Source organism: Rhinolophus sinicus, chromosome 1, assembly GCF_057876585.1.
Source record: "Rhinolophus sinicus isolate RSI-liver-muscle chromosome 1, RSI-T2T, whole genome shotgun sequence".
Classification (NCBI taxonomy): Eukaryota; Metazoa; Chordata; class Mammalia; order Chiroptera; family Rhinolophidae; genus Rhinolophus; species Rhinolophus sinicus.
The window spans coordinates 41,610,782-41,632,134 of record NC_142501.1 but is presented as its reverse complement, the minus strand read 5'-3'; the positions used below and the strand labels follow the sequence as shown (position 1 = coordinate 41,632,134).

Here is a 21,353-nt window from a genome sequence, read left to right as displayed (position 1 = left end):
ATAAGCCCCAGTTAAGATCATTGCCAGATGGACACATTTAGTACATTATGACGATGTTCCAGAAGAAGATGACATGATTGTATTTGAATAAATGTAGATTGTTGTACGTGACAAAAATGAGACATCCCCTGAAAACACGCCCTGATGCATCTTTTGGAGCAAAAATTAATAAGACCCAGTCTAATTTTCGGGAAAACAAGTAATTAGCAAAACATTTAAATAATTTTTTTTTAGCAACTCCAAATTATATTGAATGTTTATCGTCCCTTAGCTAAAATACTCGGTGGAAAACTGAAAGCTTTTCCTCTTAAGATCAAGAACAAGACAAGGATGTTCATTCTCACCTCTGTTATTCAGTACAGTACTGGAAGTCCTGGCCAGGGCAGTCAGGCAAGAGAAAGAAAGAAAAGGCATCCAAACTGGAAATGAAGAAATAAAAGTGTCAATTTTTGCAAATGAATGTTTACTGAAAATGATTAGATTAACAATTCCAAAGATAACTCATTTGTGCTATTTTGTGTAACTTTAAAGTAAAGCTTAGAATGAGAAGGTATGGGGAAATTATTCACTAATGAAAGCTGCATATTAAAGCAGACCTTCAGCAACAACTCGTACAACTGTAATAAGTATGAATTCTATGCTGTTTTTAAGCAGTTAGGCTAATCAATTTGGTGAATTCTTGTACTACACTTTTTTGAAAAGATTTTTATTAAAATATAGCTAATGTACAATATTATATTAATTTCAGGTATACACCATAGTTATTCAACATTTATATACGTAACAAAGTGATCACAATAAATCCAGCAACCATCTGACACTGTACCACATTATCGCAATATTGACTGTATTCCCTATGCTGCACATTACATCCCCATGACTTATTTGTTTTATACTTGGAGATTTGGACCTCTTATTTCCCTTCACCTTTACCCCACCTTTAAGTTTTCAACTACATTTGCCGTTCAATATTATTTTATATTAATTTCAGGTGTACAGCATAGTAGTTAGACATCTGTATAATTTAAGAATTGATCCCCCTGAATAGTACTCACCTGGCACTATACATAGTTATTACCATATTATTGACCCCATTCCCTGTGCTTTACATCCCCATGACTGTTTTGTAAATATCAGTTTGTACTTCTTACTCCCTTCATCTTTCACACCCTGCCCCCAACCACCTCCCATCTATCTAAATCTAGTACCCATCTTGGCACTATATACCTAGTTATTGCAGTATTGACTATATTCCTTATACCCTATATGCCCATGATTACTGTGTAACAACTAATTTGTACTTCTTAATCCCTTCCTCTTTTTCACTCATTCCCAAACCCCCTCCCATCTGGCAACCATCAAAATGTTCTCTGTGAGTTTATTTTGTTTATTTTGTTCTTCAGAGTCCACATATAAGCAAAATCTCATCGCACCTGTCTTTCTCTGTCTGACACTCCACTCAGCACAGTACCCTTCGGGTCCATCCATGCCACTGCAGATGGCAAGAACCCATTCCCTTCCCTGGATGAGCAATATGTATGTACCACCTCCCCTTTAACTAGTCTTCCATTGACAGAGACCCAGCCTGCTTCACATCTTGACCATAGTAAACAATGTTGTAATTAACATATGGATGCACACATCCCCTCCAAGTAGCATTTTGGGTTTCTTCAGATACATACTCTGAAGTGGGATTACTGGGTCCTTTTTTTCTTGTTATATCTTTTGTTTATCTGGTATAAGTATTGCTACCTCAGCGTTTTGTTTTTTTTCCCCATGAAATATCTTTTTCCATCCCTTTACACTCCATTTGTGTTTGTCTTTCACTCTGAAGTGAGTCTCTTGTAGGCATTATATGTAAGCGTCTTGTTTTCTTATCCATTCAGCCATGCTATGTATTTTGAGCAGAGCATTTAACCTATTTACATTGAAAGTAATTGTTGATAGATATATGGCTATTGCTAGTTTGTTATTCATAATTTTTACTTTTATTTTTCCATCTTAAAGAAGTCCCTCAAGCATTCCTTATAATACTGGATTGGTGATGATGAACTCCTTTAGCTTTTTCTTGTCTTGGAAGAGCTTATTTGTCCTTCAATTCTAAATGATAGATTTCTGGGTAGAGTAATCTTGGTTGTAGGTCCTTGCTTTTCATCACATTTAATATTTTGGGCCAATCCCTTCTGGCATGCAAAATTTCTATTGAGAAATCAGCTGACAGTCTTATGGGAGCTCCCATATAAGTTACTAGTTGCCTTTCTCTTGCTGCTTTTAGGATTCTCTCTTTGTCTTTAACCTTTGCCATTTTCATTATAATGTGACTTGGTGTGGGGCTGATTGGGTTCATCTTGTTTGGGACTCTGCTTCCTGGACTTGTATGTCTATTTCCTTCACCAGGTTAGGAAAGTTTTCAGTCATTATTTCTTCAAATAGGTTCTTAATCTTTTGCTTTCTCTCTTCTCCTTCTGGTATCCCTATGATGCGAATGTTGTTATGCTTGATGTTGTTCCAGAGGTCTCTTAAACTATCCTCATTTCTTAAAATTATGTTTTTCTTTTTGCTGTTCTGATTCAATATTTACTGCTACCTCATCTTCCAAATCATGGATTTGATTCTGTGCTTCATCTAGTCTGCTGGTGATTCCTTCTAGTGCGTTCTTCATTTCAGTTACTACATTCTTCACTTATGGCTGGTTATTTTTTATGGTTCCTATGTCCTTTTTTTAAGCTTTATCTTTTTCCTGAAGTTCTCACTAAGTTCCTTGAGCATCCTTATAACCATTGTTTTGAACTCTATCTGGTAGGTTGCTTGCCTCCATTTTGTTTAGGATTTTTTTTTTTTTTTAGTTTTCTCCTGTTCTTTCATTTGAGATATAGTTCTTTGTTTTGTCATTTTGACTAACTCTCTGTGTTTGTTTCTATGTATTGGGTAGATCTGCTATATCCCTCAGTCTTGGCCAGGTGGCTTTATGTAGGAGGTGCCCTGTGGGACCCAGTGACAATCTTCCTGGTAACCTATGATGGGTGCTCCAGGCGTGTCCCTTGTATGGGTTGTGTGTGCCCTCCTGTTGTAGTTGAGACTTGGTTTCTATTGGCATTTCAGTGGGTGGGATTGACCCTCAGGCTGATTGGCTGTGGGTTTTTGCCACATCCACACTTAAAGGCTGCTTTGCAGGGCGTTATTCTACTGAGTGGGATTTGTTCCAGCAAGCTCTGGTGCCTGTTGGGACTGCCCTTTGTGTGTGCTGCATGTGGGGCTAATTGGCTGGTGCTCTGCTGCGGTCTGAAGCCAACGTTCAAGTTTGTTTGTTCTGGGACCTCTTGGGAGGGGCTCCGGTGTAGGCCCAGGTCACCCACTGACTGTGCGTGCCAGGGACTACCTGGTAAAAGCTATAGAGCAATTTGTGGTTTTTCACTGCCTGTGCTAACCCTGGAGGTGTGTGGGAGAAGCCAGTACCAGGCCTGCCATAGCTCCACAAAATGCCAGGACACCCCGAGGCCTGCTGCCACCTGCCAGCTCCCTTACGGTTCAGCCACTGATAAAACCTTGTGTGGTATACAAGTTGGGTGAGGCTGCGTGTCTGGGAATCACTGGAGTGGGAAGAGTTGTGGTCACCAGTTTAAAGTAAATTCTGGTTTGGTGCCAGTACTAGCTACTCAGCAAAAGCCTCAGAGCACGCTGAGTCCGGTCACCGCCCACCTGGGATCTGCCGGACTCTGATAGTTTTCTAAGAAAGAGTGCAATGCAAGCAGGGCTGGCTGCTCTTGGAAAAAGTGCTTCCATCATTGGGTGGGGTAAATCCCCAGTGAGTCATCAGGGCAGAGCTTCAGAGCTCATTAGACGAATCAGATTCAGATTTGGTTGTAAGTGTAGGGGGAGGGTTCAACACAGGAAAAATGGTGCCTGCTAGCTGCACAGGAGAAGTACTCCTAAGCAGGAAAATGCCAACTGTCTTTCAGCCCTTGTCTTGAAGCTACACAACTGAGTCTGCTCCCTGTGTCTTTGACACCCCCCGAGTTACTGTCCCTCCGTTGGAGCCCAAGGTGAGTGCCTGGGAGTGAGAGTCTGTGCATGGCCCTTTAAGAGAATGCCTAGTTTTACTGCCACTTTCCTTCCCACCCGGATGGTTGGAATCCCCACTGTTTTTCACAGCCAGTTGTTGTCGGGGCTCCTGTTCCCCACACCAGTATTCTGGGTTGGGGAGGCCGGTGTGGGGCTGGGGTCCCTAACTCCTCGTGGGGAAACCCCCGCAGCCAAGATATCCCTCCAGGTTCTCAACCATCACACTGAGGTTTGGGGTTAGCCAGTTCCGCGTCCTCAATCCTCCTACCACTTTCGACGTGGTGCTTTATATCCTTAATTATAAAACTTCTGTTCAGCCAGACTTTAGATGGTTCTCCAGGTTGATTGCTCTGTAATTTAGTAGTAATTTTAATTTGTTCATGAAAGGAAGCAGGCACCGTGTTTATCTGCTCCACCATCTTGGATCTCCCTGCTACTACACTTACTTTTAATTTCTCTACAATTATAGGTAGGAATAAGTATTTCAAATAAATTAAGTGCACACCTAAAATGTTTGTGTATTAGAATAACTGTTTCTAGCTATTGCAACTCAATTTCAGTTACGCACCCTTTCCCATTAACTGTATCTATACTTTACAGGGCATTATCACCTGTCAAATTAGCTACTTCTTAAAAATAGCAACTGCTAGTTTTATTTTGTTAATTTTTAAAAAATATATTTTTAAAAAAGTAACCTAGGCAGTGAGTATTTTTCCCTACCTTTTTGTGGGCATATGGGACAACTGTTACTTTTTATTATAGGTACTTAGGTTCCCAAAACATAATGATTAGGCTTGCAGTTCTAGAAAAACAGCCATGTGGACATTTGCTTGTAATTCCTTTGAGCTTTGAAAATTATTGATGTTTTTGGAATCTTTAGGCTGACCTACTTTAATTATTAAGTTCATTGTCAGATAACACACTATTTGGTTATTAGTACTCCCTCCGATCAGTCTATTTACCTTGAGATTCTAAATTAGTTATTTAAATAAAGTGTTAACTGGAGATAATGTTAGGGTAGGGTACTTTGAAATTGTGAGGAATGATTTTCTGAGTTGTGTGCCCATCTCCCTCAACTTTCTCTAGTATTAATTGCCTCAGGTGGTGACTGTCTTCAACTTTGTGATGATATTCATTACTGAATCAGGTATCTAGTGGGTGTAGAATATAGGGATTACCAAAAATTCTTTTTAAACATAGATATCTTTTCTTTGTACTTACCATCCCCTTGCCCCCAAAAGTAGAAGGCTTTTTCTCATTACATTGTATATATTTGGCACTCAAATAATTGTTAATTGGTCTTGATTAAAATAACTAGGGATTTTCTTTCATACAGATACCTACCTACTTTTATACTGCTTAATCCTCCACAAGAGGACTTTATTCCTGTCATTTCTCTAATGCCACAGACAGTACATGCTTCAGCATATAAATGTAACCCTATGAATGGTGTCAGAAAAAGTGAAGCATGATATACCTATATGTTAATTTATATTAGTCTGATAAGTTCTTTGGAAGATGATATCATTTTTTTTCTGAGGGAGAGGGAGGAGATCTGCAGTCATCAGCAGTTAAAGACACAACACTAGAAGAGAGAAAAACATTTTTAATTCAAATTCTCATTTAACCAAAAGTCAAATACTTGCTCAGTGGAATTTATTGAATTAGTGAAACAATAATCAAAAGATAGTAAACTTTTAGAACTATTATGTTTTATCCAATCATTGAATTATATCTTCATTTCATTTTTACTGTATCTATAGTTTGTATCTTAAAATGACTCAAAAATATTGTATAACTAAAGATCACCAGGTGTTTTGTTTCAGAGCTGAGTTGTCTGTCCTGGAAAGTAGTTCCCAGAACTTAGATGAGGTTGGGAAAGACATTGTCCAGAAGAGTTCCCCCAAAATGCCCTTTATGGGTTCAGAAAAATCTCAAGAAATACTAGAAGGCCACCATCAAGGCCTTGTACATTCCAGCTACCTGAATGTGCCTTTCTGAGTTTTACCAGTTATTCCAGAAAGTGAGCATAACTATAACTGCTGTTGTTGACATTTATACTCATGTAATTTTCTAGTAGTTGTGATTATTTTTAGTTGCTTATGCCCCAGATACTATATTTGAATAATATTCCAGGTTTTTAACATGAAATACTGCAATCCAACATGCACTGATCTCTCAAATAGGAAAGTTGGGATAAATTACATTATTATAGAAATTTGAGAATAAATTAGTTTTTACTAATTCATTTGCCTTATACATAAAATAATTTTAAACAAACAAAACAACACTTATTCTCTAAATTCAGAGTCACTTAATGAAGTCTATCCTCTTCTGTTGTATATCGGACAGTTAATGCTATGCCATTGGCGTGATCGAGATACTAGCAAATCTGGGTGATCACACAAGAGTAACCTTCCCCACTTGGTAGAAAAAGCCTAAAGCTAGCATTTAAAATTTTATTTGAAATTTTGCTTTCCTCCATGGCAAAGATCAGGGGATTGGGTTTTTATATGATTCTAGCCTAGGACCTTTCTCTCCATTTTAGCCACTCTAATTGAGGCCTGAGCAAACTAAGCTTAAATATAAGGGGTTTGGTGACTTTAATGAACAAAAAGGGAACTCTTGAGAGAAGGTGATCAGAAAAATTGGTGATTGAAAAGATTTAGAAATAGTAGTTGTCAAATTGAAATTACGAGGATTAATTTTTACTTAAAAACACAACAAATTGAGTCTCAATGCAAATATGCTTGAGCCCTCAATCAATATACAATTATTTCCACCTCTGGGTTAATTTTAGGCTTCAGAAGTGGGTATAGTTAAGAAAAATGTTAAGTGTAAGTCCACTTTTCAAATATCCCTAACCCTCAACCAGGACGCCACGGTATAACATAAAAAGGAAGCAGAGACTTTTCAGTGGATAATTGTTTCTCTTACAGCATTTGTGAGGATGTGGAGACCGTTCTTCGGGTTATCTTGATTTTAAACCTTTGTACTGGGTGCCCCAGAATGGTTCCAAGGATAGAACTGCCTTGCTTTAGCATATTTCAGCTTCTACTATGAGTCCTTCCATGTTTATTGAGTTGAAATTAGTCTGTTCAAGGAGAAAAATGCTAAATATGGAAAGAAAGGTGTACTCTGGTGTTTTATATTCAAGGACATAGAATAGTGTTAAGAAACGATCTGAAAATACTTTTTTTCCTAAAATGTGTGTAATTATAGGCTAGGCTATGACTTGCCTTCTCTCGTTGCAGTAGAAAGAATATAGCATAGTTAAGAAATAGGGATGAATACATGACAGCACATTGGATGAGTAATGAGGCTGGACATGTTCTTTGTGAACGTCCTGATCTTGAGAACCACAGTTTGCTGTTTTAGAGGTATCTGAGAGGTTCCAGGTAAAAGGAGATTGCCAAGTGTTCTTAACCCTTGAGGGTGCCGGATGCCCTAAAGTAGGAGAGGAATTTATAACAGAAGCTCACAATGAAGAGCCAGACGTTCCGAGCCATCTGAGATCTTGCGATGAGAAGGCGCCAGGCGATGAGCAAGAGGGCCGTGTTAAAGAGGTAGTGAATATTTCGGAGCCTGGGGAGCAGACACAGATAACCGAAGTTAAAACAGTACCAAACACCCAACTGTGGTATCTGAAGCATAAACATGTCTTTTTTCTGCCTGTGACCAGCAAATTATAAGGAAGCACTTTGGGTTTTATATCTTTCATTTCCACAACATCCCTGCTCAGTCATCAGATTTCCACAATAGTCCCCGACTAGTTTCTCTTTCTCATACCTCTCACTACCTTGCAAACATGACTAACAAAACCTTCCTGAAATGTACTTTGACCATGTTACCATATCACAAACCTTCACTGGTTCCTGTTCCCTGGAGGGCAAGTCCTAAAGTTCTTAGCCTACGACTCACGGTTCCTCTCTGTTTCCAATTTACTTTTCTATCCTTACCATCACTGCATTAAAAATCCTTTGCTTCTACCAGAATTCTTCCATCCTGCTACAATTCTTTGCCCCTGAGGGGATTTTAAGGCAGGTGAAGGACGTGAAGAGTGGTTCAGTGATTTGCCCGTGTTAAATAGTATTATCAGGTCTCCTGCCTATTTGGTATTCATTTTCTGTATCACATTGTGATAGGTTGTGGTAGGAGAATCAGAACATTTCATTCACATTTGGCTCTCATAGTTCACCGTGTGTTACCATGAACAAGTTACCTTCTTTGAGCCTAACTATCTCTTTGACAAAAATGGGATAACAGACATAATACCTTCCTCAGAGGAGTGTGGTGACATGTAAATGAAACAGTCTGTTACAGGGAAGCACCTGTTATGTAAATACTCAAAAGATGTTAATTCCTCCCCTCCCTTGGTCTAATTTCATATCTGGTATAAAAAGTGCTCAGTAAATATTAACTGACTGATTATGCTTACCTTTTTAAGTGTTGCTTTGCTTTTGGAACCCCAGCCATATCCTCTTTCAATAAATACTTCTTAACGCCTAAAACATAATTTTCAATGTATTCCAACCAGTTCAACTGGCGCACGTCAAAGTTGAATACCTGAAAGGCAGAGAGAATGGATTGCCAGACTGCACTGGTGGACAAGCACTCTATCCACTTAAGGAAGTTTCTTTTACACAAATGAGTGACATTCAGTTTAAAAGACTTAGGTTGGACCTCATTTGAGCTGTTATTTCAAAGGCCCTGACAAAATGGATTACCATTTGCATAGCAATATTTAAACATGGATCAAGCACAAACATTTGACTTTTAGGAAGTCGTGTGAGGGAAATTTAAGGAACTGGTATTAATCTGGGGAAAGCTAATTTCATTTCTACTAGATGTGGATTAATTATTTTTTAAAGTGATGGAATAATATGTTAGGGGCCAAAACACATTGTGTGTCTTTTCCTTTTTGTTTTTCATAAATTTTGGTGGTGTCCCCTTTGCCTACCATTGTTTCCTACAATGTCGCCAATTCATTATGCAGATTCAGGTAAATTTGGGGGAGCAAAGCCTTGAGGAATAGCTTGACATATGAGTAATTTATATTTTGTATTTGCTTTAGAGCTATTATGTATTATGTCAGGTTTCTTTTAGAATTACGTGGTAAGGAAAATTTTACTTCTCCTGGAACACTAGTATAATTTCTCCTCTGGGACAAAGGATACCGTGAAACTATATTTTCCTTTTCACTTTGCCACTAAAAAGCTCAAGAACAAATTCCCTGTCTAACTACAGTGACCTAGCAGGATCTTGTAGACTACATATGGACATTCTATTATTTCATTCTTATCCCTGACTTTGTATTTTAATTCATATATTCCCTAGTTTGATATTTTATTCCTATTTTTTCTTATATGTATTTATTGTAATATATCTGAAATCTTTGAGATAATTTTGAGTATTAACAGAGAGTATATGAGATTAACAAGTTACAGAGTGCTTCATAGACTTGTCCAAAAGCTGAATTGTTTTCCAAAAGTAATTCTGTATTACTTTATTTGGATATGTTTGTTTTCCATACTATCGCTACATTTTATTTATTCATCTATACAAACAGAGGCTTTTACTTTTACACTATTTCACATTTCTAAGTTAGAGGTCAATGAAGCCCTAGTTTAGAAACCTGATTCCATATGGCAAATCAAACTGGAGTGTGAGACACACCAGTTTGGCAATTAAATCCAAGTATTCAGGACTATTACCTTTGCATACAGTAAATCAACTGCAGCCTTGATTCTTTTTTATTTCTTTTCATGAATTTTTAAGTTATTTTAGGTAAAAATAGTAAAATGTCAAAAGGGAAATTCGAAGCTCATTACCTTTTGAATTATGTAGATGGGTAAATTCCATGGAGAAAAGAAAAGCTCACATAAAATTTGAAGCTTTTAAAAAATAATGTACAATAGCTTGAGTTTTTTTAATACCTGGTTGGAGCATCATTCGTGTATTTCAAACAGGTACTTAGAAGAATTTTATCTATGCAGGGTATGTAAACATTTCTGGAAATAGCTCTATTCATGTCAGTTTTACAGGTACTCAGTGATGATTTTAGTTAATATCTCTCTAAATCTCATTTGATTTATTAATATAATATTGATGGTGTTTAACTTTGCAAGTAATCCTTAGGTTCCCTGACATAAAGTAATTCTAGGACTCGGATTTGAATCATGCTCTATGAGGCTAGTATATAAGAGTAAAATCCTTAACTAGCCATCTAACATTTATTTCTCAGTATGACTTGATTTCCTCTACATGCTGTCAAGTAGAAGTTAAATCAAGAAATGGTTTGACCTTTTAAAAAACATTTTTGGTGGAAAATGTCAATCAAGAGAGTGAAAACTTTCAGGTTTAATGGAAAACTAATGATATGTTCAGGGAACTCATGACTCTGAAGGGAAAAGAAAGCTAGGAGCATGTACAAAGTACAAAAGATTTCTATGCTTGTGAATTTCAGAATATGCAAAGATTTCAGGGCTTATTGTTTGCGACGGCCAAGAAGCTAATATAAAGAAATAAATGGCACTGATGCTAAGCAATTAAAGACCTGTCTTGAGAAATAAAAGTCTGAATTGTTAAAGGAAATCATTATAGGGAGAAAGACTGACAGTGCTGGAGAGAGGGCAATACTGATGGAGGAAGGTCTTAGATGAGATAGAATACATAGGAATAGGGGTCAGCTTAAAAAGATAAGAAGGAAGAAATTATAGCTTTAGAGATGCTGAACAATTTTGACTTGACAAAAACAGTGGTTGAGAGAGTTTATGAGCAATAAAGTTATTATTTTTCATCCAAGTCATATGCTGTGGCAAGTAGGGGAAAGATAGAAGTATGGAGAGCTTGTTGAAAAAGTAACAGCTGTGAAAGTATATGGAATGTGACTGCAGAAAAGCAGTGAGGATCTAACTGAAGTCCAAGAGCGAGATCTCTTACTTACATTAAACTCGTTTCTTGCTGTGTTGATAACTCTGACTGATTTTCTTAGTGAAAAAAATTCTGTGTATATAACTAAAACTTTATTCATTGGCTTTCCGGGGAAAATAATTCTAAATTCCAAATGAGTAAGATTTTGCTGTTGGTTAAGTCCATGCTGTACTTACTCTCTGGTCCTCGGGACTCAGCTCAGACATCAGCATCTCTGTATTGTATGTGCTCCATTCCCAACTCCGGTTAAGGAAATACTCCAGCATGGAGACGGTTCTTAAAAGCCGGTTCATGAGCTTTGTCATCCTGAGGTAAAGATCACATAGAAGCAAAGATCAGCGCAGCTCAGGTGGCTGCTTCCCTGTTACTCTGTAGAAATCCATGAGAAATTGTTTTTGAGAAAAATAGAAAAAATATCCCACTCCTCTTTTCCCCAATTCTTCATTAAAACTCATGTTGAATGAAGGGAAGGGAATGAATCTAAGGGAGATTGTTCTATCAGGCCTTTTAATACCACCAAACTCCCTTTTTTCCTCTTTTCTACCATCTGTTTCTCAAGAGTAGCAAACATTTTAGAGCATACTGTTCTTTCTTTGAATTCTGAAGTACACAATTAGAAAACTTATTTGTCTTCTTTATGGTATGTTCTTGGATTTTTTAAAAAATGGATTGATCCAAAGTCTTAGTATCTAAATTCTGGGCAGAAGTGTTGACTGTATTAGCATCTGGTGAACTGAAAGCAGTTGTCAATTGTAATGCAGATTTAAGGGGAAAAGAACTTATTTGTTGATAACCTACTTTGGTAGGCACAGTGCTAATACGTGTAAAAAATATCTCCTCTAATTCTCATAGCATCCCTCTTACGTAGGTATGAAGCTGTATTTCTATGAATGGGTAAAGTGAGCTTAAGACAAAAACGGTCACAATGATATAATAGGTGTTAAAGCCAAAATTGTAACCCAGCTTTGAACGACCTCAAAAAGCCTCTGCTTTTGTAATCTCACCCCTCTGTGTCCCATTACTTAACATGGACCACATCTTACAATACTGTGGTGAGGACTGGGACCAGCTCTGCTATATGAACTTCCCACCTTAACGACAATTGACAACAAACTTCCATATGCGATCTTATATGATCCTCACAACATGGCTGTAAGTTAGTCAGGACCTACATTATTTATCTTCATCTTACAAAAGGATTCATAGGTGCATGGTCATATAGCTAATGCTCAAACCTAGGTCTTGCAGCTACAAGTCACCTTTGGCCTATAGAACATTTGATTTTTATCTTAATCAGTTAGGCCAATCTTGGTAGTAGTGATTACTGCAGTTGACCCAGTAATGACACTGTTTGGGAATTTGGTCTTACTTCTGGTCAATCCTAATGCCCACATACCTAATAATCATGGTATCATGGGAAATTCATAGGCAGAGGGTAGCATCAATATTTTCTGATACAAGCATCATAATAGGGTCCCATTTGGCTATTATTATTGAACATCTTTGCTATAGACTGAATGTGTGTGTCCCCCTCAAACTTCATATGTTGAAACCTATTCCCCTCAAAGGGATTATATTTGGAGGAGGAGATTTTGGGAGGTGATTAGTGTCCTTAAAAAAAGATACCCGAGAAGCTCTTTCAGCTTGTGAGGGCACAGAGAGAAGATGGCCGTCTAGGAACCAGGAAGCGGGTTCTCAGCAGATGCTGAATCTACCGGTACCTTGGATCTTAGCATTCCTAGTCTCTGTAACAGTGAGAAATCAGTTTCTGTTGTTAATAAGCCACCCAGTCCATGATATTTTGTTATAGCAGCCTAAATGGACAATCTTTATCCATTCTATGACTCTGATGTAATTGATATGATTTCAATAGATTTATTTTAATTTTTAAAAATAATCTTTGTATAATGATATCATTATATGTGTAGGACTATATCAGCATAATAGTATTTCTTTTCTGAAAGAAAGAATACATTTATTACTCTTAGGTAGAGAAGGTCTGCTTAATACATAAAATGCAAAAGCCATAAAGGAAAGAATTGATTCGTTTTATCACATAAAAATCTAAAACTTCTTTTTTTTTTTTTAATTTATTTTTTAAATTTATTGGAGTGACAATTGTTATAAAACTTCTTTAATAATAATAGTGATTACTATATTCTACACATTCTCACGTAAAACTCTATAAAATAGGTATGATTACTATCTTTTTTTTACAGGTGAGGAAGCTATGATTTAGAGAGGTTAAATAATTTAGGGCTCATATGGCTAAATTGGTAAAGTCAGGATTTAAATCTTTAAGTCTGACTCTAAATTCCATGCTCTTAAGAACGGCATTATATTAGCTTTCCTTGCATTATATTATAAAAAGCTTCATACTCAAAGCTACAAGATAAGAAACAGACTTGGAGAAAACACATTAAATATGTATTTACACACACACACACACACACACACACACACACACACACACACACACGTCCATAAATTAATAAGGCCAACTCAGTCGAAAAATAGATAAGAAACAGAAACAGGCAACTCACAGAGGAGAAAAATGTGAATGTCCAATGAACAAATGAGAGCCCAGCCCCTTCAGCAGTCAGGGGAATGCAAATCAAAGTAACAAAGAGATGCCATTTCTTGTCTTCAGTTTGGCAATTCAAAAGATTGATTTTTGCCAAGTATTTATGAGAGTGGAAATTATCCCCTCTCCCCCCAGATTTGTGCCTTCGTGTGCTGATGTGGTAGTGCAAATCGACAGAGCCTTCCTCTAGGGCAACCTGGCAGTAGCCCAATATCCACATACCTTCCAACGCAGCACTAGCAGCCCTCAGCATCTTCCCCAAGGCCAAGGGCAGACTCTACAAAAATGTGTGTGCACTGGTATTCGTTGCCCCATCGTTTGTAATAGGGAAACAAAGACAACACTAGGCAGAATGACTTAGATTTTCATGGAACATTAGTGAAAAGCACTGGAAAATATATAGGATTGATGTATACACAAACCCTTACGTCAAAGCAAAACTGTATATATGTTCATATATGGCTGTAAATGCATAGATTACACACAAACACACCTAGGGAGAGAAAGGGTCTAGAAGGATTCTAGCATTTTCTGCCGTAAAGATTATTCTTAAAACTCCTATCAAAAAACAAACTTACCCATTTCCCACAAATATTATAATTTAATTTCTCACAAACAAAATTCATCAAGATTTTTATTGAGTCCCTTCCTCCTGTGTTTTTTTCTACTTACTGAACTTCGCTCTTTACCCAGGTCTTCTTCCACCCTGATATATTTTAAAGTCTTTAGCATTTCTGCCTACAATGTTTCTTTTTTCCTTTTTTTACCCATCTTTATTTAATACGCCCCATACAAATATCTTCCCTATTGCCACAGTGTCCCCTTTTCACTTTGCACAAGGAGAAACTGACAGTTACTGAGTTATGAGCTCTTAATAAGGTCTCTGCCAAATTTGGATAAAATCTACATTGCCTAAGTTTTAGTCATTTGCTCTACTAATAAGGATGGAAATTAGACGTGCTGGGAAAGACTTCCTCCTTTATAAAGGGGCTCGCACAGAGGCAAGAATATTCGTCCTTTGGATTGCAGAAATTGCCTTTGGTAATTATAATAATGATGGCTCCTCAGACACCTCTAATATTCAAGTGAGACAGAGCGAAAAGGATATGTCTTATGTCACACAGCTACAGGGTGACAGAGCTGCCTCAGCATCAGCATACATTTTACTCTACCTTGTTACCTTTAATGTCTTCACTCATCTTTAGGTGGCAGTAATCTAGTTCAGATTTCTCCAAATCTTTCGCCTGTCACTTCTTTAGAGGCTACTTTAAATTCTACCCTTGGCTTCTGTTTCCTTATTTGTATAATTGGGATGATGAAGATATCCTCCTTGAGTGGTGGTGAGAATGAAAGTGAGATCCTCATGCATCTTCCCATGTGTATGTAAGTGAGGCTGTTATCATTATCAGATATCTTAAGATCATCTAATGATTTAGAAAACCTCACACCAGTCTCAGTTGCTTTTCCTTTTGGGTGGATGATTACTTGCTGAATTCAGCAAGCAAGATCCTTAACACTTAACTTCCATTACTATGATGGAAGATTGTTAAGGTAGGGGTACCTTAGGGCTTTTCACTGCTATTCCTTTGGTTGTCCATGTACATATATATGTTAGATTCAGTTGTCAACTTTGGTCCCCAGCCGAAGGGAGGACTAAGGACTTGGGGCCCTAATGTTCCATTCAGCGACACTCTTAAAGCTGTTGACCCAGCTTCTCACCTGGGTTTCCTTCCTGTGAGCCGGAGATAGAAGTCATAGATGATGGCAGGGGCCCGGTGGCTGACTGCATTCCAGTACTGGGTTGTGATGGTGTTGGTTGTGAAGTCAGCATATGGCCTCCTAAAAGCTCTCTCAAATGGGATTTTTTCAAAGGCTGCCAAGACTTGGAATCCTGGAAAAACAACAACAACAAAAAAAAAAAACCAGTGCTAAGTCTAAAGCCTATAAGCCCATTGTGGTGGATGGCATTTGTAATGGGTCAAAACAATAAAGAATCAGGATTTGCTGTGTAGAGTCAAGAATAAATTTCTGAGAACAATGTTAAGATTTTTATCCCAGACTAGTGGTCACCTGCAAAATCAAATGTGAATGAGTTAGGAATTGGGTCCTTTTCTTCAAACCTTTACTATAAAATAATTTCTTGGAGAAATAGTTTTAGTCAGTACTGTGAAGTATTGCTTAGAAAAACTTAAATTCATCATTTAATTCCAAGGTTATTGGCCTAGTCTGGAAGTGCCAAGATAGAGCCTAGAGGCCTTATTTCCTTGTTTGGGTCATTACTTGCAGAACCATCTGGAAAGTTCTTTAACATTTTACTTAAACCTTTATAAAGGGCTACTTAAACCTTAATCCTTTAAAGGTTTAAGTAAGAGAGAGAATATAAAGGCACATTTCTTTGTGCTTGTTCACTTTAGTGCCATAGTCTTTTACTTCTTTGGGATTTCTGCTTCTTAGAGAATATGTCAGACTCAATTGTCCACTCTTGTCTCCAGAGGATTTTTTTTCATAATAACTTTTTAAATATTATTACTTAGATAACACCTTGTTAAAAACTTTTAATGTACATTTGCAAATTCAATAATTCTTTTTAAAAGATACTCATTTGAATTCAACGTTGATTTTATTTATGTAGAATTTGCATTGAATATGCTTAAATTCATTATTCAATTATGATGATGTCAATTATTATCGTAATATGATTATTGTCCTCCTTAAAAGATACTACTTGGAAATCTATATGAAAAATATTTACTCTGTACAGAAAAGATTCTCAAGACATATCTGACCCAGGAATCTGGACTCTTTTCCTCCCAGAGGGATTTATATTCACTTTTAAGGATCTAATGGAGTGGTTAATGCACATTCAACAGGCAAGAGACCTGTCTTCCATTTCAGGCACCAGCTCCCCATATCGATTTGAATAGATGGACCATTTACTCTCTCTGGGTCTCATATGTAAAATAAAGTGACCCCCCCCTAGATTATTCTTAAGATCATTTTCAACTATGAGATTCTATAGTTACATCAAACAGAAAGTAAGAATTTTTGGCATGGAAGAGAGCTACTTTGAATCTCAGAAATGAAATTTACATGCAATATCTTTTTATTTAAGGGCTTAAGATATCTTGTTTGCTTCTATTAATGCCTTTTTATGAGTGACATCAATTCTGTTACTGAGGTAGAGGACATTTATTTTTGCTTCCAAATGTTTTCAGAATTATTTTTGATATATGATGTAAATAACAATATATGATCTATGATGTAAAGATCTTTTATGGTAGATAATTTCATTGACTTTTCATGGAAGTAATAGCTTTGCAAATAGAATAGCACAGCTGAGTGTTCTGAATTGGAAATCACATTCTAATAAATTAAGCACATGTGATTTTTTTCCTCCTCCATTTAGTACCCCCCCACCCCAAATAGCTAGATGATCTGAAGTTTCATATATTCACAAGAAAATCAACTCCTAAATTCACAAAGGAGTACAAGATTGGTTAGCTAATTTTCTATTTATATGTAGGATTAATTACTTCAACAAGCTACTTTCAAGGTTACTCTTATGGCTAACTGCATAATTAACAAAGAGTATCACTGACTTAATAACAAAAGTTTATGTTATTAGACGCTTCTAAATCTACTTGGCCATTTCACATTCTCAGTGATGTAGCAAGGAGGCCGAGGGTGTGTGTGTGGGGGAGCAGCTGCCTCAACAGGAGCATTTTATCACTAACGTTGCTTATAATTGCTGACTTCTAGTTGGTTTTATTTATTTTTAAAAATCTCTATAGCAATGGACCCCTTATTGCTTACAATCATGCAGATGTTCCAACTGACCCTTCTTTGGTACAACACAGCACATTCTGGTTAACTCTTACACAGCTACAGTTTATAATTATTTTAACTCTTTACTTATTTTTTGTCTTTTTCCCCCATTACACTCTAAGCTCCATGACACTTTGTAACACCCCCCCCCCCCCCCCCCCGCCATGTGGCAGAAGCTAGTAGTTATGTAGTTATGTCCCTATAGGCACTTACCCATTTTGCCCCAGTAACAGGGGTTGAAGTTGCCAGATGTACAGTGGTAGATTAACGTTGATTTAGGTCTAGAAAGAGAAATAAAACTTAGATAAATGCAACAAAGTGGAGCACGAATGAAAAAAAGATAAGGAAAAATAATATTTAGACAAGGTTGTTTCAATAATTCCCAGCAGAAAGGCAAATGAAGCAACACTTCAATCTTTTGTTCCTTCTTTGGGTTAATAAGCAAAATGGAAGAAGTCTAGGAACAGTGTGTGCATGTATGAAAGGGATCTCATATAGATCAATATATTTGTGGAACAAATGGAAGTACCATGACAATGAGAAAGCAGATCATATTTCTAACTTATGGACATGTTTATTGGGCAAAAAATATAGTCTGTGTTTTCTCCTAAGTCCAGTTAAGCCCTGCTGGTTTGGAAAACATCTAAATGTCTTACTTTAAATAAGAAAAAAATAATTCTGTTTACCATTTACTAACAGAGCCAAATATAAAATATAAAAACAACCTATTTTTTTTTTTTGAACGAGGAAGTACTCCCACACATGGTGATCTTTGGCATTTATCAGGAATTGAGCAGTTCAATGAAATATAAAATACGCTCTTATTTCATCCACTTTTATCTCCTTTGCCTTAAAAAAAGAAGCGTATTTTAGATTACTGACTAGAAAGAGAAGCTTTTTAGATATCAACAATTTTATGGTTAAATGATTAAAAGAGTTTGTACTTTATGATCAAAGAAGTATTAAGCACTATTTATAAAACAACTCAATACATATGTGATAGCATATTTGGAACTATGTAAAATAGTGAAACGGATATCTTCTCATATTTGTGGTCTTCTATGATAAAAATGCATATACTTTGAAAATAAGCCTAAAATATTCCCCACCCCCCAGCATCAAATCTTTTGGAAGCCAGTTTAAGCATACCTGTTAACAGCAGTGTACCATCCGACAGCCAAGGTGAGATTGGCGACTGTATCAACTGGAATTAAATCTGCCACAGCCTTTGGAGTACCTCTTATGGCTCGGAGAAACCCTTTCCCAGCCTGCACAGGAGGGAGAACATAAAATACTGAACCAGGTCTTCAGTGACAGCTGGGGCTAATACTAATGCTTTCAGTAATAACTGCAAAGATTGATTCACTGCTTACTAGGCTATTGTGCTAAGCTGACTTCTCTCAGCCTATTCAATCTCCCAGCCAAGTTCACCTCAAATGCCAACATTTCCATGAACAGCTAGTGGTCCTTAGGTTCCTTTAGGGAGTGAAATTCCTCAAATTTGTGAGAAGCTAATATATTTAGTTAATTAACAAACACCAAGAATACTTTTTCACATCTTAAAAATTCATAAGACACTTTAAGAACTAAGGTTTTCCAAATTTCCTATTAATACTTTTTTTTAAAAATTTAACTTTACCAGTTCTTAAATGATATTATTTTCTGCTAGTGCTTACTAACTTGCCAACAACAGCAGACACTAAAAGTTTAAGAAATATTTATTTTAAAAAATTAATAAAATTCTACTATTTAACAACTTTGTTATTACTTGGGAAAAGGCCACCATTATTTACTTTTCGTTCAGTATCTTATTTCACCTCACAGATCACTGATGTTACGTAGATGCAAGAATCGGGAGTTATTCACATTAATAAATAAGTCATGCCAACAGATAAATGTCAGTTAATAAATAAAAAGTTGTTTATTGATTTTATGAAGCAATTGATTATTTATACCCTCCATACTTCCAACATTGGTTTGCAGCATTTAGCACTTTTGTATGTTCCTGATTTCTGTTTTCTTGTAACTGATTCCCTTTCCTTTGGACATAAGAAAATTTTATACAATTTTGGAAAATTTTAGAAAATTTGAATAAGTGTGCAGCTTTGTAAACAATGTGATGAAACACACTCTAGTGTCATGTTAAAATAATTATGTTCTAAATTACCAAATGCTCACCCTCAGCTAAGCCTTATAGAAGCAAGAGCTGAAGGCCGATAGAGAACAAAAAGAGAAGCTGCTAGAAAAAAGAAAAAGAAATCAGAAAGAAGTTCATTTTTACTATCTTTGACAAGTAGTCATAATTCACTGTCTTATATTTGTATTTTAGTTCATGTCGGACCTAGCTCTGATAAGAGCAGAGGCAGAGTTTGAAGCACAAGATTTCTAGTAAGAGTTCAGCTCAGTTAGAAAATTGAATTCCTTTTCATTGTCCTAAAGAGTAGAGCTGTGGTCTGGTCCTAAAACGCTTTAGTGTGACCTGTGAAGCACCACAGCTCAGACCGGATAGATCTTGACTGCAGGGAGATGCGCGCAAAGGGCCTCTTACCTAGAGGAATCATTGACGTTTCTCCTCCTCTGTGAGAGGTTTATTGTTGAAAAGCATTTCCTATATCAACTTCTATATTTGAAAAATTTATTCCAATTGGTAGTTCTCTTTCATATATACAGAGGCTGCCAAAAATATGTATACCCATTTTAAGAGATGTCATCTTAAAATATGTATACATTTTTGGTACCCCTGGTATATGTTAATAACTAGTTATTTATGTGTTTTATATATGTGTATATATAAAGTCTCTATACATACACACATAAACTCTTGTATGTGTTTTAGAATCAAGAATTTAGTATGATTTTTATTGCATCCCTCAACTCGCAGCAAGAAGTAGGAAACACCCCCATCTTGTGGTAACTATAGGGAAGTGCAGACATTTTCCTCCATGCTCAAAGATTTTCCAAAAATAAAATTCCTAAATAGTAATTGATATCACAGTACCTCTGTTTTTCTGATAATAAAACCCACAAATAAAAGTAGTTTCATCCTGCCTCTATTTTCCAATCAGCAAAATTAAGAAAAGTTGCTTCAATTGTAGTTAGTAAACTAACATTTATGGTTTTGGATCAATGAAGCTGAGACAACACTAAGCATTTTCTTACTATCCCTCCACTACATTTCAAGGAGTTATTTCCACATTATCATACATACCGCAATAATGAGCCCACTAGGTCCATTTAGGTTGTCAACCCAACCCTAAAAAAAAAGAAGAGAAAGAGGAGATCTATATTGATTACACGTCAGAAAATTGTAGTACCTTACAACTGGAACATCTGCAGTCTAATATTAATAAATTTCAAACAAGGGCACTGAGACACCAGTCAATACAACTGTCTAATGCAGTATTTCAGATCACAAACAAAGGTCAATGGCAAAGTACTGGATATTTTCTGCACTTTATTTGTGCAAAAATTAAAATTCTGCCAGCAGGAGTCATGGATGGTTTCGAGTTGGTTTAATGACATCTTAGGGGCTAAATTAGACCTTGTATTACTATCATAATCTGCTTAACAATTCATCAACCATTATTTTTCTCCACCTGGGGCCTGATTTTGTCTCCTCAGGGGAACATTTGAAACATGATTTCCGGGAATTATCCAGTTCTTGAGAATTTTAGGAGTCATAGCACCAATACTATCTCTCTATATATTTGTATTAGCTTGCTTAGGTATGTTAGAGGAAAGATTATGTTTAGGAGCAGTTACAGGAAAATGTCTTTTTGAGTTTTTCTCCTACACCCTAAGCAAGTCAGCTGACTTTATTATGTCTTTTATTTTTTTTAATCTGTAAACGTGAACATGTGAGTGTAACATGGGAGAGGAGGGAGAAGATGAAAGGATTATATGTTGAAACTTTTACTAGGGACCAGGTACTGTGCTACGTACTCCTCGT

General features: G+C 36.6%; 1 protein-coding gene across 3 annotated transcripts in view; it reads right to left on the bottom strand.

Moving 5' to 3' along the window:
- Positions 1-5,648: 5,648 nt before the first annotated feature.
- The window catches only part of FAR2 (fatty acyl-CoA reductase 2), a 125,943-nt gene continuing 110,238 nt past the window's right edge, over positions 5,649-21,353 (bottom strand). For all 3 annotated transcript variants that reach the window (XM_088798643.1, XM_088798641.1, XM_019737199.3), the window contains 7 exons: positions 20,613-20,657; positions 18,554-18,672; positions 17,618-17,685; positions 15,299-15,470; positions 11,172-11,301; positions 8,501-8,628; positions 5,649-7,647 (listed from right to left, as the gene is read on the bottom strand). In XM_088798643.1, the coding sequence (XP_088654769.1) occupies positions 7,485-7,647; positions 8,501-8,628; positions 11,172-11,301; positions 15,299-15,470; positions 17,618-17,685; positions 18,554-18,672; positions 20,613-20,657 (825 nt within the window). In that variant the 3' untranslated portion in view covers positions 5,649-7,484. The remainder of the gene's footprint in view (positions 7,648-8,500; positions 8,629-11,171; positions 11,302-15,298; positions 15,471-17,617; positions 17,686-18,553; positions 18,673-20,612; positions 20,658-21,353) is intronic.